Genomic DNA, 23,753 nt, shown 5'->3' with positions numbered 1-23,753 from the left:
TTGTATAAATTGTAACAGTAAAAAAAATATTTATAGAATGATTGATTTTATAGGTAACATTTTAAGACTCAAATTATTGTAGTCAAGGCTAAGACATTTTCATTTTTTTTTTTAATATTTTTGACCAATTTATAAACATATATTATACATACATATATTGTACTTACATACGTATACGTACGATATATAAATTGTATACATACACACTCACACACATTATATATCGCACACATAAATGAGAGCAATATAAATAAATTAAGAAATAATAAAATAATAAAAAATAACACATATAAAGCATTTAAAGATATTTCAGTAGGCTTTCTAGCAGAATAACACAAACCACACTTTTGTAGCAATAGGCTATATTTTTGTATATTTTATATTGATTTTCAATATTTTTGTATATATTTTTGTACATTTTGTATGTGCGTGAATGGTTTTGAAACCATTTCTCATTTTTTCATACGGCGAAAACCTGACATTCAATCAATGGCGTGTAGAAAGGTATTTTTCTTGGTTGCCGACATCTTGGTTACCTGATTCCTCTTGAGCAGCATCTGCACCGTTTGCAGGTCGTTGCCGTGATCTTCCGACAGCGCCAGCGGCATCCTCTCCTCGATCCAAAGCTGAAAAACCAAAGCTCAGGAAATCCCTCCCGAGACAAAAAAAAACCCAAATCAATAAGATTTGATTTCAGATCTTGAACCTCACCAGCTCGTCGGCCAGGTCCCTGTAGAACTGATGCACGGCCCGGGCCGCCTCCAGCTTGCTCCTGCGTTGTGAGAGCGGCGCCATAAGTTGCTGGAACTGGACCTGCAGGTTCTGCTGCTCCGCCTCCAGCTCGGGTTGTCCGAGCTGCTGTTCGTCTCGCCCGCCGGCGCCGTGCGTCCTCAGCGCCTCCTGCAGCTCCTCCAGTTCTCGGGCGCGATCGCGGACTTGGTTCTCCATCGCCTGCTCACCGAGTTCAAAAATGAACTAGATAAGAACCCTTTCTCCTGGTCTTCAAAGACACATTTTGATGTATTTGAACCCTTGTGCGGTATTTCGTCCAATCTTTGGATCTTCACATCGAAGGAAAAGCACTGAGATAAGACACCAGGGAGCTGAAATTTCACCCCGATGGCGACAACGCGTCAAAAGTAATCATTTACGTCAGGAGTCCCACCTGATGTTTCTTGAGCAGGATATTCGCGTTGGTCAGGTCTTTGATGTCTTCGCCGTTGCCGCCGCCGTCGGCGGCCGAGCTCTGAAGCTGCTGCTGCAGCTCGCCCAGCCACTTCCTGATGTCCGCCATGCTCTGGTCGTACAGCTCCGAGCGGTTGGCGTCAAACAACAGTCGGGCCTTCTCCTGCGTGGTGGACTCCAACATCTCCCACAGCCGGTGGAGGGCGGCCAGGCGTTCCCGCACCACCGGCTCGAACTCGGGCTTGGACGCCATGAGCTCCTGCCCCTCCTGACCATTGGAATGTTGACTCGCTAACTAGAAAACTGCTAGGCTAACTGAGCTAACACACATTTCTAATAATAATAAAAATGAACTAGCTCCTGAAAATGGAAAGATTCCTTCGTTTGCGGCTACATCGCGCCTCTAAAATTTTAGCGTCACATCAAGCTAGCAAACGTGCTAATCAGCAAATGGCTGACGAAAAAATGTCGAGCCTTATATTTTTGATTCTTGCCGGGAATTAAACAAGTAATAAGGCAACAGGATCATCAAACTTTCAAGATTTTTTCCTCTAACCCTCCAATTTTTGCTGGAAATTCCTTTTCGTCTTGTCAAGCTAGCAGATTTGCTAACCTGCAAATGGCTAACAATCTGAATCAAAATTTCTCACTTTGCGCTTTTTTACAAATTTTTCTAGAAATGTTTGATTCTCGCCAAGCTAGCCGTCTTGCTAACTAGCAAACAGCCAATCGCGTACTCCCAACTCAGTTTTGTTTCTTGCCAGGTAACAATTCTGAATTAAAATTTCAAAATTTCCCACTTGGCCCTATTTTTTTACAAATTTTGCTGAAAATTTTTGATTGTCTTGTCAAGCTAGCCAATTTGCTAACCAGCAAACGGCTAACAAGGCAGTCTCTTGCCTCTTGCAAGTACTTTTTTCTTCTTAGTTGAGGAAACTGGACCTGCATCAAAATTTCCAGATTTCTTAGTCTATTCTACAGAACTTCCTTATTAGGCTGCAACTTTCGATCTCGTCTTTGTATGATTCCGTTAACTAGCTTAACAACAAATTCAAAATCAGAATGCCAGCTCCAGTGTCACCGAGTACCTGGTCCACTTTGTCCAGCCAGTCCTTGTTGGAGGCCAGCTCGGCCATGAAGGCCTGGTGCTTGAGCCACTTGCTGTGCAGGTTCCTGGCCTCGTCGTAGGACCTGTCCTGAGCCGTCAGCATCTTCTCATTGATCCACACCGTCAGCTGGGACCGGACGGAAAGCAGCCGGGGTCAAAGGACGCTTAAACGCTCGGCCGGCGACGACCAGAAGATCCGACTCACATCCTGGGTGTTCTGCAAGAAGCGCCGCAGGTCTCGGTTGTCTCGGAGTTTCTCCGACACCTCCTGGGCTCTGGCTTTGTTTCGATTGTGCCTAAAGGTCAAAACGCAAAGTTCTTTCGGGGGTTTTTCCATTCCTGCAGAGACGGGCTCGAGTTTCAGAAATGCACCTCGCGCAGAAACCGGAGCGCGTACTCTCGTTTTTTAAGTGAATCGATATCCATTAGAGCTGGAACCTGCATGCTCAGATGCATTGTGGGAGTTAATGGGCGAGGAAAAGCATCCAGGATGCTTCTGCGAGGAGACGCATTTCAAAATGACGATAAAACCTCGCACCAAGCGCGATTTTACAGGGGAAATTCTCGTCTAAAATACAAGGTCTGGAAACCAACACAAAATTTGTGGCAGCAAAATCTACTTGTTCTTTAATCCGTCTCACGAGGCGGCCATTTTGCCTTTCGCTGTCCCCTGGAAATGACATCAACCTTATTCAGGTTAATGACCAATCACAGCTCAGCGAATGTCACGGGACCAAACTCAGAAAGCAGGTGCGTCGTGATTGGTTTTTGAGCCCTCGGCAACTATGATGTCATTTTCAGGGGACAGCAAGTGGCAGATTTAATTCATATTACACATACACACAATCATAATAATGTTTTAGACGCACAAAGAACATAAGATAAAATAGTCTACTTGATTTTTATTTTATCTTGGCGGGCGGGGGGGGGTGCCATTTTGCAGCCCACTGGAAATGACATCACAATTACTAATGTTAACGATCAATCGTAGCTTAGCTAGCAAATGTCACATGACTAAACTCAGAAAACAGGTTTGTGATTGGTTGTGATTAGCCTTTAGCAACTATGATGTCATTTTCAGGGGACAACAAGTGTCAATATAGCCTCCCCTAAAGATGGATTAAAAAAATGAGTGAACACCTCAAATTTCTTAATATCGATTGGACCTAAATGTAAACCATTTGGAATTACTGTACGCAAATTTCTGCAAAAAAAAAAGTTTAGAAAATGCATTCTGGGTTTCAAAATTTTAAAAAAAGCACATTTATATCAGGTGGGGAACTGCAAATCATGAAACAGGAAATGGAAATGATTGCGATTTATTGCTAGCCTAGCAAAACAAACGAAAAAAACACCTTCGATGTCATCAAATCGACTGGATTTTTTAAATGTATTATTTTTCATACGGCCAGTCCGGCCGGTAAATGTGCCGAGTGGGGTACGAACCTGTCACCGATGGAGTCCATTTTGTCCTGCACTTTGGCCGCATACAAGTTGCCGCCGTCCACCAGCTGTCTGCCCACCTGGAGGGCGCCGTCAATCTTGTCCTCGTTGGCCTCCATGGTGCTCAAAAAGTCCTCGTGTTTCTTCAGGGCCTGCTCGGCCCCGTCCAGGGTGTCGGGGTTGTCCACGTGGGCCAGCGTGTACTCCTGCAAACGAACGGGCGTGGTCAGAAAAACACTTGCCAGGAAATATTTGCAAATGTAGGCTAAATCCTACATCCTATCTTATTCGATTAAAAAAAATAAAACACGAGCCGGACAGCGCACTTGCACTCCAGTCCTGAAGGTGGCGGTAAAGCAGAATGAGTATTTGATGGAGCCTTTTCCCTGACCTGGTTGTTGAGGATGGCCTCGACGGCCTTGGCGTCCCTCAGGAACTGCTGGTAGCCCAAGCACTGGTCCAGGAAGTTCTTGCGTCTGTCCCACATCTTCTGGAGCTCGTACCACCCCCGGTCCAGGTCGCCCAGCGTCTGCTCCAACTCCTGGTACTCGGGGTCGTCCTCTTGGCCCTGAGTGACCTGCGCCCCGGTATCCCTGATCCCGCGGAAGTCCTCCCAGTGGTTGTCGATGTCGTCGCGCACGGCGTCGTGGAGGCTCAGCTGTTCCTCGGCCTCGGGGAGCGAGGCGGGCATCTCCTCGGAGGCCACGGCCTTCTGAGCCCGGAAGAGCCAGGAGCGGAAGTCGTCCAGGTCCTGCAGGAAGGTCTGCAGCTTGCTGACCTCGCCCAAAGAGTCCTCGCAGTCCTTCAGGGTGTTCCTCAGCTCGTCCCAGGCCTCGTCCAGCCGGGCCCGGCGGGCCAAGATCCCGGGGGCGTCGTCCGGGTTCTCGGCGGCCAGGCGGTCGGCGTCGGCCCTCAGGAGGTGGAGCTTGGACTCGATGGCGGCCAAGTCGCGCTCCATGCCGTACAGTTTCCTCTGGACCGTCATGACGGCGGCCAGGTCGTTGCCCAGGTCCTGCGTGGACCCGATGACGCGGGTCTTGTCTCGGATCCACGCCACCGTCTCCTCGCACTCCAGGCCGTAGTTGTTCAGGCTGACCGCCGAGTCCACCTTGTGCTTCTTGTCCTCCACCATGGCCTTGAAGGCATCCCACCTAGAACAACGGTCAAGTGTTGGTTCTCCGAATGCTCTTGTTAGAATAAGTCAACTCATATTCACTCTTATTGTACTGTAGAGCTTCAATCATGTGGAAGGAACAAGCACAAGAAGAGGAGAGACACCGTGACCTGACTACAGGACAGAATGATCCGTGGATGGCCTTGTGTTTTTGGAGAAGAAAATAGTATAACACTATTGTGTGTTGATTGCCGCGTCGCCGCCATGTGTGCTTTGGGTTAGGGTTAGGGCGACGGGATGTGGGGTCAGAGCGATAAGAGACTGTAACTTCACATCTCTGTCCGTTCTCCTCGCGAGCAACAATAATCTAAAGCCTCTTGTCTTCCTTCGTTGTTACTGAATCCGTGAAAGAATATATTTCATAATTTTGATTTTCAAAAATCACCTTGTATTGAGTCTCATCTGGCATTCCTTGACCTCCTTGGTCTGTGGGTGTCTGCTGTCCTCCAGCTGTTTCACCGCCTTGTTGACATCATCCACTCTCGACTGAACGTTAGTCATATCCTGAGCCAGAATGCTCAACCTGGAGGCAAGTTTAGATAAAGTTTGCTCTTTGGCGCCAAAAAGCAATTTGAAGTGTTGAGGGACTTCAGTTGGACAAAAATACCCCTCTGGCGCCCGCCAAGGCAACAGTTTGACGTAGCTTGAGGAACTTTATCTGTATAAAAGTCGTGAGATTTTTTGTTTTTTTACCTATTCTGGACCACTTCCAAGTCCTCCAGCTTGTCGGGCACGTCCAAGTCCACCAGCCAAGTCTCCTTCTGGCCCATCCAGAGCTCGCAGGCGTCCGTCTCGCTGAAGATGGTGTAGACGGCCATGGCGTCCTCCAGCTTCTTCTGCCTGACCTCGGCCAGAGCCATGAGCTCCATGAAGAGCTCCTTGATGGCCTTGAGGCGGCGCTGGACGTCGGGCGTGTTGAGCAGCTCCTCGGGCAAGGCGTTGGCCTGCCTGGACAGCGCGTCCACCGTGGCGGCCGTCTTGGCCGCCTCGTTGCGCAGGTCGTCGTGGCGCCGCAGGAGCCGGCGGGTGGTGTACTCGTCGTGGCCGGCGTCCTCGCCGCCCATCTGCCGCTTGGCGTCCAGCAGCCAGGCCGTCAGCTCGTCGGCGTCCCCTTGGAACTGGAAGAAGCTCTGCGTGTCCTGCAGGTTCTGCTTGCGGAAGGACGCCAGTTCCTCCAGCTGCCGCCACTGCCGCTCCACGCCGTCCGTGCTCTCTTGGATCTGGGGCGACCCGAAGTGGCCTTCCTGGATCATGGCGCCGCCCTCCGTCAGGACCTGAAGGATAGTTATTTTTCTTTCGAGGAAAGGCTTTTCATCGGCAAACTCGTTTGAACGTATCAGCGAGTACGTTTGAATGTATTCGCAGACGCATTTTAACGTATTTAACCCTTGTGCGGTATTCTGGCGACTCTCGCGGTGTTTTAGCCGACGGTTGGAACGCTCCTGGTGGCGGGCGCAACAAGTTGACGTTCAACATGGCGTCACCGTATGGGTGAAATTTCAGCTCCCCACTGCCTTCTTTTAATGCTTTCCCTTTGATGGGAAATGTAGGATGGGACAAAATACTGCAAAGGGTTAAACAGATATGAATATCTGTATTTGTACTTCAAATGCTAAAATCACAAAAAAATTCCCATAATGCCATGGGAAATAAACAAAAAATTTCAATAAGTCACTATGGGAAAAATGTTTTAGCGTTTAGTCCACAAGTATTTATGTAGAAGTATATATATATATATATATATATATATATATATATATATATATATATATATATATATATATATATGCAAATATGTTTGTAAATGTAGCATTTTTGCGCATAATGCCATCGAGTATATGCACACGACTGGCATTATGGGAAAAAAAGACATTTTTAACATTCAGTCTACAAGTATATATGAGTACAAGTATATGTATGCAAATGTTTGACCTTACTTGTAGGCTAACCGCTAAAAACCTAGCATCTTTCCCATAATGCCACAGTTTCGACATGTGCGTGCGCAAATAAGAAAGAAAAGTATTTGGCGTGCATTGTACTATATTCAAAAATGAGGAAATAAACAATTCATTCACAAGACATTTTTATGGTTTTGTCATTGTCAGTATTTTTTCCCATGATGCCAATACGTTTAAATGTACTTGTAGGCTAAATGCTAAAAAAGAGCAAAACGGAAATAACGCTCGTTGTATTTCACAATAGTAAGTAATTTTTATGGCATTATGGGAAAAAAAGCCCCGTTCGGAGTTCGACCTGTCGCAGGTTGGCCTGCCGGGCGGCCAGCTCGTCCTCGAAGGCGCTGTGCTTGCTCTGCAGCAGCAGCGCGCCGGTCAGGTCCTTGCCGTAGTCCAGCGAGGAGAAGATGTTCTCCTTCTCCCTGATCCAGCACTCCAGCTCGGCCGCCTCCCGCAAGAAGCTCCAGAAGCGGCGAGACTGCGTCAGCTGGGCCCGGCGCCGGGCGGCCAGGGCCAGCAGCTCCTGGTAGCAGAGCTCCAGGTGCTCCACCCGATCGCGGATCACCTGGGGGTCGCACGGCTTGTAACCTGCCGGAGGAGCCGGGGGGGATCCGTCATTCGCGCCGTCGCCGAATTTCTGACCATGTGACCCGTCTGCCTTTTTCCAGGTTTATGCTAAGACCCTTGCTGGGGAAATGACGGAAGACTTGTTTTTTTTACCCTCCTTCATAAGGCGTTTTCCTTTTTCCAGGCTTATGCTAAGACCCTCGCTGGGGAAATGGCGGAAAACTTGTTTTTTTACCCTCCTTCGTAAGGTTTTTTTCCTTTTTCCAGGCTTATGCTATGACCCTCGCTGGGGAAATGGCGGAAGACTTGTTTTTTTTACCCTCCTTCGTAAGGTTTTTTTTCCTTTTTCCAGGCTTATGCTCTGACCCTCGCCGGGGAAATGGCACAAGACTTGGTTTTTAACCTCCTTCATAAGGTTTTTTTTCAAAGTCTCACAGTGGGAGCACTTCAGTGACGTGCTATCACTACTGCTTGCAGAGTTGTTTTCACTGTAAAAAACGCTAGCACATTTTCGACATCCACTGTGAATAATTGTAGTGATACTGTTGATTTTACGCAGTACATTTCATAATTGTAAAATGCAATGTTTGCCAATACTTTACTGTAAAAACATCAATCTCTTTTTACAGCGTCGGTGCGCGTGACACAATTTCTACATTTCCAGTAAAAAACTGTATTGAAACTTTTGCAATTACGAAACGTACAGCGTAAAATCAACAGTACCAATACATTTTTTTACCGTAAATGCAGAAAATGGATCCGAATCTGATATGCGCCCGTACCCAGTTGCAATACAGGCTAAGTATCGAACTTACTTTCTCCGTCGGCAAACTTGAGAGCGGCGGCGCCGGCGTTGCGGACCCGGTCCGCTTGCAGGGCGACGTCCTTCTCCAGCAAAGCGTGTTTCTGCAACAGGTCTTCCACTTCCAGCAGATGTTTCCCAACGTCGGGAGACAACAGACGGGCCTGGCCAACAGGGCGCGGACGAAGCCGTCAGTCTTTGGGAATTTCCCGCACGCCGCGCGACGGTCGCGATACCTTCATGTCGTCCATCCAGCTGATGATGTAGAGCATCTCCTGGAAGATCCTTTGGAGCGTCAGGTTCTTGTCCAGGCGCGCCCTGCGGGCCTTGAGGAGCTCCTGCAGGTAGTCCCACAGGCGCAGGACGTTGTCCTTGCGGACGTCCACCCGCTTGGCGTCGTGGTAGCGCTCGGCTTCCAGCGCCCCCGAGATGTCCACCAGGGCCTGGACGCGCTCCTCGTAGGCGGCGATGTCCGTCTCGATGGCGTCGTGCTTCTTCTTGGCCGCTTCCACCGCCGGCAGGTCGTAGCCGAAGTTGTCCTGGACACACACACGCACAACTCAAGTCGCTGGTCATTTTTGCCACATGAAGGCTTTTCTTGCACTCCGGTTTACCTGGGCGACCAATCGCTGGTTCTCCAGAAGCCAGGTCTCCCTCATGGCCGCCTTGCGGTCGAATCGTCTGGCCATCTGCTCCAGCTTCTCCTGGCGAATCAGCTCGTCCCTCAGGACCCGCTCGCGCTCGTGCTCGGCGCGCTCCAGACGCTCCCAGGCCTGGAAATCCCCCCAAAAAATCAAAAACGATTGACGAGAGGCGGTTCAGAAGGCGCGCCTTGGGATTTTCCACGGCTCACTCTGTTGATGTCAGCAACCAGCGCTCCGTCTTTGGGCGTGTAGACCCTCTGGTTGTTGGCCCTCATGCGACTCTGGATGGTGAAGAGCAGAACCTCCAGGTTGCCTTTTTCTTGGAACCTAATGGAAAGAAGAAAGCATTGCGGTAAGTGGACATATGCTTTTTTTTTTCATAAGATTTAAAATAATCCATGGTGACTGACGCATACTTGGGCTTCCAAAGAGAAACTTTGTACAGTAGATTTTAATTTTTATGATGAAGCAGTTCCCGGTAAGAGAAATTCTGCAGGAACCAGAAAATCTAATTTCATTTTTAATGACAAGACAGGAAGAGTGCACTTGTCTTTTCAAATTAAGAGCAAAATAACTGGAATAGGAAGCAACGTATTTCTGAATCGCGATCGCGACTCATTTCAAAAACGTTGGTACGGCTTTATTGAAAAAGGGATCGGCCAATTTAGGTTGATTTTTAATGTCATGACAGGAGGGCAGTTTATTTTTCAAAATAACAGCAACACGATTGGAACATTGGCTAAATTGTTACCGTGACGCCTTTCATTTAGTTCATTCATCTAGTTGATTTTTAATGCCGTGACAGGAAGAGTATATTTTCTTCTTCAAATTAAGATTAATCTTCAAATTAAGAGCAAAATAATTGGAAGATGAAACAACTTATTGCTAAATGGTAATAGTGACGCCCTTCAAATATGTTGCATGCCTTATTTATTTTTTCCAGGTAAGACAATCTAGTTTAATTTTCAATGCAGGGACAGGAAGAGTATGTTTTCAAATTAAGAGCAAATGAAGTGGAACGTGAAGCAACTCATTGCTAAATGGTGTTATAGTGGCTGCTTTAAAAAAGATTGCCTTCATTTTGTTGCATTTTTTGGAGAGATCTTTCTAATTGAATGCATTTTAGTTTTGTACCCGTAGAGGGAGCCAAACTCACTTGGGCGGCTTCTCCACCGTCCTGTAGGTGTTGAAGGCCTGCAACTGCTGCTGGACGCCCGACAGCGAGTTGGCCAGTTTGTGGTTGTTGAGCACCAGGATGGTCTGCTCGATCCAGGCCAGAAGCTCCGACGCCAAACTCTCGTATTTGTTCACCATCTTCTCGGTGGCGATGGCGTGGTCCAGAACTTTGCCCACTCGCTTGCCCTCCACGGCCAGCTGCTTCATTTTGGAGAAGTAGTGGTAGAAGGCCACCACGTACGTGATGATGGATTTCTCGTCCGGGTTCTCCGTGAACACGTCCTCCGGGTCCAGCAGCTTGGTCACGCCCAGCTGCTTCTCCGCCACGTTGAAGGCGCTCTGGAGGTTGTGCGTGGGGTTCGATTTCTTCAGCTGGCTGAAATCCACCAGATCTGGTCTGGGAGACACACACGCAATGTGTTGGTTTTTCAGAAAAAAAAAAACAAAAACGTGCGGCTTATCTTACCGATGTTTGTGTATGAGGGCGTTGAAGGCCATTCCGTCTTTCCAACTCGTGGTGAAGTTTGTGATGTTCACGCTGGAATAGCTGGAAAAAAATATGCACAATTAGTTTCTGTTTTACTTGACCCATAAACACAACAAAAAATTCTTTCCAACTGAAGCGAATGCCAAGCCAACCGCTAAAGTGAATGCTAAGCTAAACGCAAGCGAATGCTAAAGTAAGCTAACCAGTGCAGGGAATGCTAAGCTAACCGCTGAAGCTAAGCACTAAAATGAAGCGAATGCTAAACTAAGCTAACCATTTATGTAAAAGCTAAGCTAACAATTGAAGTGAATGCTAAGCTTAGCTAACTACTGACGCGAATACGAAGCTCAGCTAACCACTGAAGCAAAGGCTAAGCTAAGCCAACCACGAGGCGAATGCTAAAGTAAGCTAACCAGTGCAGGGAATGCTAAGCTAACCGCTGAAGCTAAGCACTAAAATGAAGCGAATGCTAAACTAAGCTAACCATTTATGTAAAAGCTAAGCTAACAATTGAAGTGAATGCTAAGCTTAGCTAACCACTGACGCGAATACGAAGCTCAGCTAACCACTGAAGCAAATGCTAAGCTAAGCCAACCACCGAATGCTAAGATAAACCAACTACTGAAGCGAATGCTAAATTAAGCTAACCAGTTAAAGTGAATGCTAAGCTAAAACCTGAACTGAAAGCTAAACCGTCCACTTGAGCAAATGTTGAGCTAAGCTAACCACAAATGAATGCTGAGCTAAGCTAACGACCGACCCCGCAGTCTTCATCTGGCACCACAGAAGAAGAGCATCCTTGGCCGAGCGGGTCTCCTTCTGGTCTGCCTGGCCCGTCTCCACAATAATGTCTTGGATCTGATGGGGATGAAAAAAAAAATAGAACTTGAACTAAGATACTAAAACAAGCATGCAGATTTATTTATTTTTTTTAATCCCCGTAAATGTGATAAATCTTGAATTTCCCCAGCGTGGAGGCAAGTAATTGGAGCCACATGACAAACAAATCCTCAGATGCGGCTAAATTTAGCTCCCAGAAACTAAAAAGGGACAAAAGTCAACGTTTTTTTTCTTCCTTTTCACCGAGGACTGAATAATGCAGAGGGCCATATTGTTTGAACTAAAAATAAGTGTCGCTGTCAAATTAAAAATAAATACCGCTTCCGGAAAGGTAAAAGACGTGTTCACTTGTTTGCTAGGCGTTTGATAACGGCGGCTAGTACTAGCAGCGATAAGAATCAAAAAGCAGCAAGAAATTGGACTTTAAACTTCTTTTTTCATGCCAAATTTCGCCGTTTTATGTCGATTGCTGTAACGTAGTTTTTCACTTTCTGAAATTTCTCAAATTTCTCATTTTTGATAGATTATATGCCATGGGCAACAACCTTAGCAATTTAGCACATTTGACTATGGTATCACGCTCAAATGACCAAATTGGTCAAAGTTCAGGAATTGCTCCAAAATGGCGGCTTCCCACTAAAACGGCCAACTTCCTGTTCAGTTTTGGAACTGGGTCAAAAAAATGTCCTGGTATTTTTATGACATTTTCATATAACCTTGGCAATTTAGCACATTTGACTATGATAAAGTGAAAAATGACCAAATTGATCCAAGCCCTCCCTGTATTTGCTCCAAAATGGCGGCTTCCCACTAAAACGGCCAACTTCCTGTTCAGTTTTGGAACTGGGTCAAAAAAATGTCCTGTTATTTTTATGACATTTTCACATAACCTTGGCAATTTAGCACATTTGACTACGATAAAGTGAAAAATGACCAAATTGGTCCAAGCCCTCCATTTGCTCCAAAATGGCTCTCCATCAAAAATGGCAACTTCCTGTTCAGTTTTGGAACTGGGTCAAAAAATGTCCTGGTATTTTTATGACATTTTCACATAACCTTGGCAATTTAGCACATTTGACTACGATAAAGTGAAAAATGACCAAATTGGTCCAAGCCCTCCATTTGCTCCAAAATGGCTCTCCATCAAAAATGGCCAACTTCCTGTTCAGTTTGGTCAAAAAAAAGGATTCTCTCGAGCAATAATAACGGGCGTGACCTGGAAGCGGAGGATGATGGTCCAGATGAGTCCGAGGATGAGGCGGTGGTTGCCGTCCACGATGTCGTGGGAGCCCATATTCTCCAAGTGGACGCGCTGCTCCTTGAGGAACTGCAGTGCCTTGTCCACGTTCTCCAGACAGTGGATACGCATCCTGCCCTTGGTGGGTTTGGGCTAGGGGGCGGAGCCGGAAAAAAAACAAGAGAATTTTTATTTTGTAATTTGCACTCAAAAGTTGGCGGCTTTACCAGTTGTTCTCCGGACAAGATCTCCAGAAGTTTGATGAGCATACGTCCGTCACGCAGGTCCAGGTAGAGGTCGGAGATGCGGCAGCTGACCCGAGACAGGATGGAGTTGACCCATTTGGTGAACGTCTTCTTTTGGACCGCCTCGCGCTCGTCTGAAGTTAGAAAAATGAAAAAAAAATCTTAAAAACAGATCATTCGTGGGAAAAAATATATGGGGGAAAAAAAATAACATTTCAAAACAATGTTGGAAATATATGACAATGAAATTTCATGACAAAGAAACCGGTATGAAAATCAAAAAGTAACAAGATAAATAACTTATAAAAGTTGTAATTGAATTGGGGGAAAAGGTGAAAAATATTTAAAATTAAAAGTGTTTAGCAACATTTTTTTTTAATAAAAGTTGCATTTGGTTGAGACAAAGTCATGGGTGCCAAACATAAGGTCTGTGGTCCGGTTCTGGCCCACAAACGTGTTTAATCGGGCCCGCAAGGTTATTTTGTAACGTAAAGTGTAAAAACGAGCTGAAAACTTGTTTTACGATTCATAGCAATCTTGTACAATTTTTTTTTAAAGTGTTAAAAAAGAATAATACATCTGAAATGATCGTTTTAAAGTTAAAAACTTTATGGGTCCTGCCCGCTCGGGCCAAGTCCAAATTTCCATGAAAAAATAGTTTGATCAAAGGTGGCCATTTTCCGCGCGGCCGTCGGGGAGCTTCTTAAAAGCTCGGCGGACGAGCCCTTAAATCAATCCCCGGGATCCGATTTGCGGCGTGATTTCATTCCGCGTGCCTTCCATGACGTGGACCGCGCTTCCTTAAAAAAGCCAAGTCAGCCACCGCGCCGTGCCCGCGTCTAATGCGCCTTCGTTTGTCCGCGTTAGCAAATTCGGACGCCATTTAGCCACGCGCCGAGAATCCCAAGTTTTATTCCGGTGAAACGGGCGCGGTACGGCACCTTATTTGCATGTTTGAATCGGCGCGACGGTTTCACGGTCTACTTATCAGGCGTGCAAGAAGGCATCATTTATTTAGCCGACTCTACTTATTGTGTCTCCCGTCGTCTCCTCCAATGAATCTTGGTCTCCCGTCATTTTTTTTTTTCTACTCCCGTCATCTCAAGACTCGGACGGGTGAATCATTTATGGACGATGTCACAAAGCTAGCGGTTTGCGCGTGTGACTGATTATGTTTTTCGATGGATGGCCTGAGAGCACAGGCGAGGAAATTTCGTGGAAAAACTGAAATTGATTGGGCGACGAGATACTTATCTTCAGTCATTCAGTGCCGCTGACGGATTTCGACGTCGAAGATCCGTTTTAACCGGACTGGCAGTAATTTCAGTTAAAAAACAAAATACTAACAGGAAAATTGGTTTATATTCGACGGATTCCGGATTCGAAATCCGGCAAAATTATGGGTGTTATTCAAGCTTGACTCGTTCACTGCCAATGACGGCTATAGACGTCAAAGATCCAATTTAACTGTCGCAGTAATTGAGCTAAAAAGAAAATCATAATATTGGAAAATTTGATTTTTTTTCGAGAACTAAGTCCTAATGTTTCAAAGGAAAACGATAAAAGGACGTTAGTTATTCAGTAAGAACTCATTCACTGCCGCTGACGGTTATTGACGTTATTGAGTTCAAAAGAAGATCAAAAGACTGGAAAATATTAGTTTTTCAAGAATTAAATCCAACTGTTAGAAAGCGAAACAGGAAAATCGTGTTTTGATTCGCAAATTAAGTCTTATATTGCAAAGGAAAACAGTCAAATTAAAATGCCGGAAAATCAGCGAAAGTCAATCCTTACAGGTAAATCATTAAAATTCGGTCGGAATTTAACCCAATTTTTTTAACCCAAGATCTGAGTATTTTGAAAAATTGCGGACAATAAAAACAGCATGTATCAAAAAAAAAAAAAATACTTTCATGTTCATTTTTGAAGAACTACGAGAAAAATGGTCGTTAACTATAAAAATGCGAAAAACAAAAAAGCTAAAATATGCTTAGAATGGCTTGAAAAGTAGGCAGCATAACATTACATTTGATTTAAAATCATTCATATAAACGTCACCTGTCTGAAATCATCATCATCATCCCGCCTGACTCCGCCCCTTTTCTGCCGTTTTTTTTTCCCGGCCGTATCAGTACGAGACAAACTAAACAGCGGTGTGTTTGACAAGCTTTACTTAAGTCTTCCTTCATGCACTCCAGTTAAAGGCCACACATGACTTATTCATGCTGATGGATTTTTCCTGTACTCGCCTGTACCCCGGCTGTACTGTGCGCACGCCGGCCACTTCCTTTTTTCCCGCGCTCAGCGATTTTCGCAGCCTCTGGAACAACTTTTGTGCAAAAAAACAAATAAACGCCTGACTAACTACCCGGTGGAGTCACGACACCGTCCGTTGATTGCCTGGCATTCGGGTTATGCTATCCATTAGTTTGGTCTGGATCCAAGTCGGTTATGCTATCAATTGGTTTGGTCTGGATCTAAATCGGTTATGCTATCAATTGGTTCGGTCTGGATCTAAGTCTTGGACAAATCCCTCACATTGTCGAAACGGACTCTGCCTTTAACCTGACGTACCGTTTTGCGGAGGACCTGAGCTCTATCACTTTGGATCGTTTAGTTTAGTCTGGACCTAATTAGCTCAAGTCTCTAACAATGTTGAAACAGACTCTGCCTCCAACCAGATGCGTTGGTAAGTGCGAGAGTTACCCAAAACCCCCAATAATTGGCCTCCAAATCATTGTGTATGATTAGAAGTTCTAAACGCTTCAGATCGTTTGGTTTGGTCTGGACCTAATTGGACTCCACCCTGAACCCAATGTACTGTTTGGAGTAACCCAAACCCCAGTAATAACCCTACAATTCATTGAGTATGATTTGGACCTGAACTCTATCGCTTCAGATCGTTTAGTTTGGTCTGGACCTAACTCTAGCACAAGTCTCACATTTTCAAACCGGACTCCACCCTGAACCAGATGTAACCCTAACCTCAATTATAAGTCTATAAATCACTGAGTATGATTTGGACCTGATCGTTTAGTTTGGTCTGGACCTAACTAGAACAAGTCTCACGCTGTTGAAACTGACTCCGCCCTGAACCCGACGTACTCTTTAGCGGAGTAACACGAGACCCTTAATGCCGAAAAGAGGCCTACAAATCAGTGAGCATGATTTAGATCACTTAAGATCGTTTAGTTTGGTCTGAGCCTTGTTTTAGCACAATCTCTGATATTATGGAACTGGACTAGTGGAGTAACCCTAACCCCAATATGAGCCTACAAATCAGTGTGATTAGAACCTGACAACTTTCACTTCAGATCGTTTAGTTTGGTCTGGACCAATCTGTAGCCATTAATCCTAAACAAAGTGAGCTCTGCATATCATAGTGCGGCCCTGAACAACTAACTAACAAACCCGACATTTTTTTAGTACAATTTGGACCAAACCATCAAGGGTTGGACAATTTCACAGATTTTTGCGACTTCATCATTCGTCCGCACCCTGAAAAACAAATCAATTTCCCTCTCGCCGTCGTCCCAGGATGAAAATAAATCAAAGGCATAAGTGCCGGAAAAAGAAAAGCCAAATAAGCTAAAATGATCATTATGGCTTTGGGAGTGGGGGGGGGGGGGGGGGGGGGGGGGGGGGCGGGGGGCATCCCAAAGCTTTTTAAAAGTTGCTGCTATGAATTATTGAAGGCAGCGAACAAGCGGGGCAAAACCACAGCGCCCTGAAGATAAATAAATGACAAGCTAGTACCAGAGGTGGCAAAAGTCATTAAGCAAAAGTACACACCCGAGTATGAATCGCACTCTCCTAAAAGTACGAATCGTTTGTACTTAAGTACACGTATTTTTTGAAGGTGTATTCAAGTATTTCACTTAAAAAGAGAACTTTTTGTATTTACACCACAAATACACCAAAAAATCAAAGAGCTTCTTGACTAGATTTCTATAATCAATTTTTTCTAAACATGCTATGATTTCAGTCATTTGTTTCTAAATACAGTATATTGAATTATTAGTCTACTTCATTCAATTATTTAGGTATGTATATTTAAAAAATTAAAAAAAATCTGAAAACTACTTGCAAATACACCAGAAATCTACGAAAAAACTCTTATGATGGACCAGCAAAAAATTGCCCCAACGCCCACATTTGGTCATTTCACTCTTGGCCACTAGAGGTCATTGTTTGGAAAGTTTGTAGATTTTAAAGAGTAATGAAAACTGCAGCTCCGCCCAGCTTTTGCTGAAGATTATTAAACTTTGAAATCTTGTGTGATCCTGCGTTTTATGCCCAGAGAAAACTCAATTTATTACGCGCATTTTTGATTATCGCTTGTTAAGTTATTATCTAATAACTTGCGATTTTGGCTCACTGTAATCAAAGCAAGTTCCATCCAAACTATGGCCCGCGGGCCATTTTCGGCCCACAGCTCATTTTTAAGCGGTCCGCGGCATATACGAAAAATACGTTTACTACTAATACATTTATGATGAACTTTTCTAAATATGAAGATATACAAATACATAAGACAATGGTGAGTAACGATCATTTTTACAAGCACTTTTGTGGAGGGGGGCGCAGGTTCTCCCCCCCCAAAACCCTGGCGGTACCTTGCAGCTGCCTGAAGCGTCCTTCCAAGACGGAGTTAAAGTAGATGTTGGACGCGCTGGAGCTGAGCCAGCGCGCCCGTTTCATGCCGCGGGCGGACACGGAGGACGAGGAGGACGAGGAGGGGGACGGCTGGACGGGCCGGCGGGAGGAAGGGGGCGGCGAGGGGGCGGGCGCCGGCCCCGGGAGGCCGAGCGGCACCCGCAGGACGACGGCGCCGTTCCTCTCCGGGTGATGCTCGCGCTGCTTGGGCCGGCCCCCGGGGGGCCTCTTGGGGGCCCGGTGCGCGGCCGGGGTGCTCCGGCTACGCGCGGGGGCCTCGCCCTCCGCGGCCGGGTGGCGGCGGCCGCCGTCCTTGCCGTCCTGGATCTTGGAGGAGGCCCTGGGGCCCATCCTGACGTCCCGCAGTCGGGGCTGGCCGACGGGGGCCGCCCGCAGCAGGCACGGGCTGCTCATGTCGGCCCCGCCGCCCGCCGGCAAAACTCTGGAGCGGGGGGGGCGGAGGACTCGGCGACGCGTCTCGCCTCTCCTCCGGCTCCTGGCTTTCTGTCCGCTCCTCCCTCGCTTTCTCTCTTCATCCTCTTCCTCCTCCTCCTCCTCATCACTTGTGTGATGATGCTGCCACTCTCAGGCCTGCGTCCCGCTTTTGCTTCTGCCTCGGTTTCCTTCTTTTGTGTTCAGTCAAGCCCCGCCCATTCATATATATATATATATATATATATATATATATATATATATATATATACATACACATATATACTGTACTGTGTATATATATATTGTACATTTAATATACAACATTTTTGATAATATACTTAAGATTTTTGTTTGAATTTTTTTAGTCTTTAATACGAACATTTTTTTAAGGTTGTAGTAGAAGTAGAAAAAGGCTAGTAAACCTCATCAATGCTTTAACTCACTATTTCCCTGCAATATTTTTTTTAAAATAATTTTAAGTTCTATTTGAGTATTTGAGAATATTTGAGTATTCGTTTCACATAAATACATTTGGAGGAAAAAATACGTAAATTTCCGAAGATTACATTTTTCTGAGATTTCTTATAATTGCCAATTTTCTTGGAAAAATACAACATTGTGTTCAAAAGGCGGGCAACTCATTCAATCCCAAAGACGTATTTTAACGTATTTTTTAGGGCAAAATACCCGGCTCTGCAGGTTGCAAAATGAAAGTCTTCCGACCACCTGCTTTTTCCCGCCCGACCGTCTATTTTTAAAATCCTTGCTCGCGCTTGCTAGCTTCATTCTCGAGTGGGAAAATTCCAAAGAGCTGCGAGCCTACAGCTGCGCGCATCCGTCAAAAGGGGAAGCGTTCGGGGAATGCGGGTGCCAGAGGTGGGCGACTCCAGTCAGGTGACTCAATTTCCAGTCACGCTTAAGTCGCCAATTTTAGGACTCGCGATTTAAATGCTAGCTACAGACACTGAATGCAAAATGGCTGTCATCTTAAAACTGCTAGGACAAATTTACCCATATTGGGTCAAAAAGAAACTAAGCCTATCCTGGATTATTTACACCAATTTCATAGGATTGAGGATCAGAATTTAGATCCACGATGGAGGATAAAAACTATTCATATTGATGAGTTTAACGCGTTTAGTACAAGCCTATTTTAGACACTCTTTAATAACTATAAACATTGCATTTTTTGTCCTAATTTCGTCAAATCTTTAAAGTGTGGTAATTAAAGTAATTTATGAATATTTTTTCCCGTCAACGACTCAAAATTGTTCAGTGGCATCACTTCTATCTATAAATATGTAGGTCAACTTTAGTAACCCCCACGACGAGAGCGCCACAGCACCATCTGGTGGCACATATGTGCATTACAAATAAACGCAAAATCCAGTACAAACCGAAACTTTTAAACCGTCTTGACCCTCAGAAAGGTCCCCACAAATACAGTAAAAAAACGGAATAAGCAAGACAATGAAAAATCCACAGTAATACACACCTGCAAGGGCTTTGATCCGCGAGCGTTCAAAAAGTCGCGCCGAGCTGTTGTCGTTGTCCAGGTCCTCGTCCGGGAGCTCGAAGCGAGTGTTGATGCGACCGTATTGTTGCGAGATCTCCGCGTTGTCGAAGTCCGTGGTGGAAGACATGGCCGAGGTTTCCGTGGAGGTCATGGCTGAGGTTTCGGGGTGGGGGTGACGGGAGGGGGCGCTTCGCTGGGGGACGGGGACGTCCCGACGTCCTCTCCTTCGAAAGGCTAACAAAAAAATGTAGCTTTTAATTGCTGGTAGCGGTCTGGAAAAAAGAAAAACAAATAATTACTATCTTTGGACCCCGAGGAAAATAAGAAATAAAACACATTTTTGGCACGAAATACTCCATTGTGGACACAAAATGCTAACTCGTGGCGTGAAATTTGAGCCACAAAATACCGGTCGATTGTGTATGAAAAAAACTGATTTGTGGAAAAAATCTGAGCCATAAAATACTCGATTGTGGATGCAAAATGCTTATAATATTTGAGCCAGAAAATACTACTCGATATTCGACACAAAATGCTAACTCGTGGCAAAAAAATTTGAGCCACAAAATACTGGTCAATACTGTACGAAAAATGCTAACTTGTAGCATAAAATTCGAGCCACAAAATACTGGTCAATATTGTATGAAAAATGCTAACTTGTAGCATAAAATTCGAGCCACAAAATACTGGTCAATACTGTACGAAAAATGCTAACTTGTAGCATAAAATTTGAGCCAGGAAATGCGACTCAATTTTGGATGCAAATTGCTAACTTGTAGCATAAAATTTGAGACAAAAAAATACAACTCGATTGCGGACACAAAATGCTACATGGTACATGATGGTGCAGATGTTATTCTAAAATAGTTGATTTAGAAAAAGGACGTCCAGAGTAGATGTCCTCTACCAGTCCCATTTTGACATTTTGAGCCCGCCCCCAACAGCGTGTTCATTCTTAGCGCAGAATGGCGCTTTATCAGGCTACCACATAGCTCTCTTATCACGTGTGCGTGTGTGTGTGTGTGTGTGTAGAGTCACACACTCGACTGCAACTAAGTGAATGATGTCGCCCAAACAAATCAACTACAACCAAAATGATGACAAAGTGGATCCGTTTAAAATTCAAAATAAAGACATACAACACTTTTGCAATGATTCACTTCCTGTTCCGATTCATTTGCTCTTAGTTTGAAAAGAAAAATGTACGCTTTGAATGACATCCATATAGACTGAAAAAGTAATTTCATGCAATTTAGCAATAAGTAATTTCTTGTTCCAACCAATTTGCTCTTAATTTGAAAAGAAACCCATTTGTGGGGGGGGGGGGGAACAAATTGAGCTGCATTTTCAAACAAATTTTGCAAAGAGGTTCTTGTAAAGCAATTTAGCAATAAGTCTCATGTTCTAATTGATTGGCACTTAATTTGACAAGACAAATGTGCGGCATATCATGTTCCAATTAATTTCCGCTTGCTTTGAAAAGGAAAATGTATGGTAAATAGAGACCTGGGAATGACTCTCTAATAAGACTATTACATAAAAATCCGTCTGGGATTTCGTGAGTTAATTATAATCATTTGCATCGATTAGGTACTAAGGAAGTGAAGTAATCAATTTTGGCACTTTATTATCAATTAGGTACTAAAGAATTGAACTAATCAATCCAGCCTGCTGAGACCAAGCCTATTCATTTGTGTCCACAGTGGTGGACATTTGTTTTTGGTCTCTATCTTTTGCTTCATTGGAGCCACCCCACTAAGGCCTAGTGTGCTCACTCGAGGACATCCTGGCCTTTCCGATGAGGTCTCACAGGTTTGAGTGTGTCGCAATTCACTTTGCTGTCATGCTGAGACAAAATGGACACAACAATGGACACAAACGAAAAGTCGATAATGTTCGTTGAAAGGACTCCATGCGTCGTCTGAAGCCCTGCAAATAAACTTTTTTTTTTTATGGGCGGGGGCAGGATTTTGAGTAGGGGGGGCCCCCCGCGGATGATGTCTCAATGACGCGTCCTTCAGGTTTCCCTCCTTTTACTGCTCGCTATCGCGCCTCGACAGAGGGACCTTATCAAGCGCGGGGGTGGCGGAGGTCAGGGGGGGCGGGGCTTATCGGCTCTACACAGGCACACGGGCACAAGTGGACCAACGGCCTTCAACAGTCCACATGCCTGTCCTCCTCGTTAAGATTACAGAAATTTGTACAGACATTCTTAAAAAAAAAAAAATACAATTTTTGCATCATTTCAATGGAAATTGTGCTGTATTCTAGTATAATGAGTCATTCATCACAGAGGATAAAGAATATATGACTTTTTTTTTTTTTTTAAGTCTCTACATGTGTTGCTCCACAGTTTTGGTTTCAATAATCATCAATACTATCAGTTAGCAGTTTAGCATTGTTTACTTGCAAATTTTTAAGAAGTTTTAATAACAATCTGTGACTTTTTCTCAGGTTCAAACATCGATGCCATTTATTAGCCGTTCTATTAGCTGTTTCTGAGGTTCTAACTTTATTGCTATTCATTAGCCCTACTATGGCATTTTCCAGCGTTTGCTAGCATGAAGCTAAATGGCAACTATTTCGCCGAGCCAAGTCACTCTCGTGAGCACGCTAGTCGTGACCGTTTCCAGGATGAAATAAGAGATGGGGGGGTGCGGTCGACGACATGTGCGACCTGCCGCATTCTGCAAGTCCAACTGCAGCAACTGGACTGAGGGGAAAACAAGGGGGGGGGGGGGGGGGGGGGGGGGGGCAGTCCAGCCATAACAAACATTTAGCTAGCATCTTCTTTGACTTCTTGGCTAAAGTGGACAACCTCGGAGTCCTTGTTCTAAAGCAGTCCACAAACTATTCCTGGAGTGTCTTGTTTATATAATAAAGTCCTGACTGGTCCACACACGCGCCCGTGTCCTTTTAAGGGGAATAAAAAGAGAACCGGAGCATTTCTTGGCTCGCTCGGTTTTGTATTTGTGTGATTTGGAGACAAAAATTCATCGTTTGCAAATAAGCTATATATGTGACGTTTTTAGCCGTGTTTGGCGGTCAGTGAGTTAAATAATGCTAGTAATGCATTTTCTAACTGACAATTAACTCATTCAATGCCAGTTGAGGAAAAATGTTTGTTTTACGTCTATAGGCATCATTGGCAGTGAATGAGTTAATCAAGTTTTTAAATGTAAAACAAAACAAAACCACAGATTTTTTTCTCAGAGATTATTTGTGTGATTATTTAACAAAACAATCAGGGACAATTTTGTTTAGCAGGAAAGTGTTTCTCTCATTTCGAGATTATGATTTTAATCGACTCATTTTGACAGTTGTAGTATGAAAATGAACTTTGAAGACGATTTTGCCTCACTTTTCCGGAGTTGGCTTCATAATAGCTAGCTCAATTCATTACACTCAAATTAGAGGACGAGAGAGGACACTGCATTGTTGGACACAAAAAAATAGCATTTACGAGATTTGATCTTTTAGAAAAAAAAATGAAATTGTTTTACTCGTCTGGATAAAATGGACATTTTAAATTCGATTAAATCTTATTAACAGAGGTTTATACTCACAATTTTGTCGACCCTAAACGTCCAATTTGCACATTTAAACATGGACGACAAGCCGATAAATGATTTTTATGACGTTTAGGCGAAATTACTTTCATGTGTGAGTACGCGGCGTCCGTTTACGCGCACGTCACCGTGCGTAAAAAGTAGCCTTAATGACGTCACGTCAACGTCAAAAACACCCCTGGAAAAAAAACTAGTGTTTTAAACCATCTAAATTAGTTTTTAGGTGAGATGGTGTGTCGAGTTTGTGCATGCAACAGGTGTTTTTTTGTGGGGAGCCAAACCAAAGTCCGTAAAAAAAAATGACATTTTTAACTTTGCACTCACTTTTTTAACGGAATCCTTCCAATTGGCGTGTCTCGTCCCAGCCGACGTTTACTTTAAGGTCCCATGGACGCATCGGGGTCCCACTCGGGGCTTCTCCTGCTCGGACGGTACCAGGAAAAGGGGGGTAAAAAAAAAAGGAAAAAAAAAGAGGGAGGGTATTGGGGGACTGCGCTCATTCCCGAGAGGCAGCCGGCCCACTCGCCCGCCCTGTGGGGTTAAAAATAACCGGTGGGAGCATCCAGTGAGGCCTGAGGAGTTGGGGGACGACACATTCCCGACGTGGGGCCGCAACAATAAAAGTAGCGCGTCGTTTTGGTCTTGGGTGCATGTTTGCGTGCACGCCCTCAATCGGCAGTCTAGGACACACCCACACAAAACACACAAAAAACA

General features: G+C 44.8%; 1 protein-coding gene across 2 annotated transcripts in view; it reads right to left on the bottom strand.

Moving 5' to 3' along the window:
• Positions 1 to 23,637, bottom strand: part of sptb (spectrin, beta, erythrocytic) — a 32,394-nt gene extending 8,757 nt beyond the window's left edge. The window contains exons 1-21 of one of the 2 annotated variants that reach the window (XM_088432429.1): positions 23,364 to 23,637; positions 19,450 to 19,742; positions 12,846 to 12,997; positions 12,598 to 12,771; positions 11,302 to 11,399; positions 10,521 to 10,601; positions 10,035 to 10,451; positions 9,088 to 9,205; positions 8,849 to 9,007; positions 8,471 to 8,773; positions 8,248 to 8,398; positions 7,164 to 7,453; positions 5,604 to 6,184; positions 5,296 to 5,433; positions 4,128 to 4,887; positions 3,740 to 3,942; positions 2,499 to 2,589; positions 2,274 to 2,420; positions 1,166 to 1,453; positions 712 to 951; positions 537 to 626 (exon numbers count right to left, since the gene is read on the bottom strand). In XM_088432429.1, coding sequence (XP_088288555.1) covers positions 537 to 626; positions 712 to 951; positions 1,166 to 1,453; positions 2,274 to 2,420; positions 2,499 to 2,589; positions 3,740 to 3,942; positions 4,128 to 4,887; positions 5,296 to 5,433; positions 5,604 to 6,184; positions 7,164 to 7,453; positions 8,248 to 8,398; positions 8,471 to 8,773; positions 8,849 to 9,007; positions 9,088 to 9,205; positions 10,035 to 10,451; positions 10,521 to 10,601; positions 11,302 to 11,399; positions 12,598 to 12,771; positions 12,846 to 12,997; positions 19,450 to 19,621 — 4,653 coding nt within the window. In that variant the 5' untranslated portion in view covers positions 19,622 to 19,742; positions 23,364 to 23,637. Of the gene's footprint in view, positions 1 to 536; positions 627 to 711; positions 952 to 1,165; positions 1,454 to 2,273; positions 2,421 to 2,498; positions 2,590 to 3,739; positions 3,943 to 4,127; positions 4,888 to 5,295; positions 5,434 to 5,603; positions 6,185 to 7,163; positions 7,454 to 8,247; positions 8,399 to 8,470; positions 8,774 to 8,848; positions 9,008 to 9,087; positions 9,206 to 10,034; positions 10,452 to 10,520; positions 10,602 to 11,301; positions 11,400 to 12,597; positions 12,772 to 12,845; positions 12,998 to 17,479; positions 17,950 to 19,449; positions 19,743 to 23,363 lie in introns of those variants that run through there. The other variant, XM_088432428.1, reaches the window with a different exon arrangement.
• Between the last annotated feature and the right edge of the window lie 116 nt (positions 23,638 to 23,753).

Source organism: Hippichthys cyanospilos, chromosome 14 (genome assembly GCF_059441005.1).
Source record: "Hippichthys cyanospilos isolate Australia breed blue-spotted pipefish chromosome 14, RoL_Hcya_1.0, whole genome shotgun sequence".
Lineage (NCBI taxonomy): Eukaryota > Metazoa > Chordata > Actinopteri > Syngnathiformes > Syngnathidae > Hippichthys > Hippichthys cyanospilos.
This window is presented reverse-complemented; position numbering and strand designations above follow the sequence as displayed.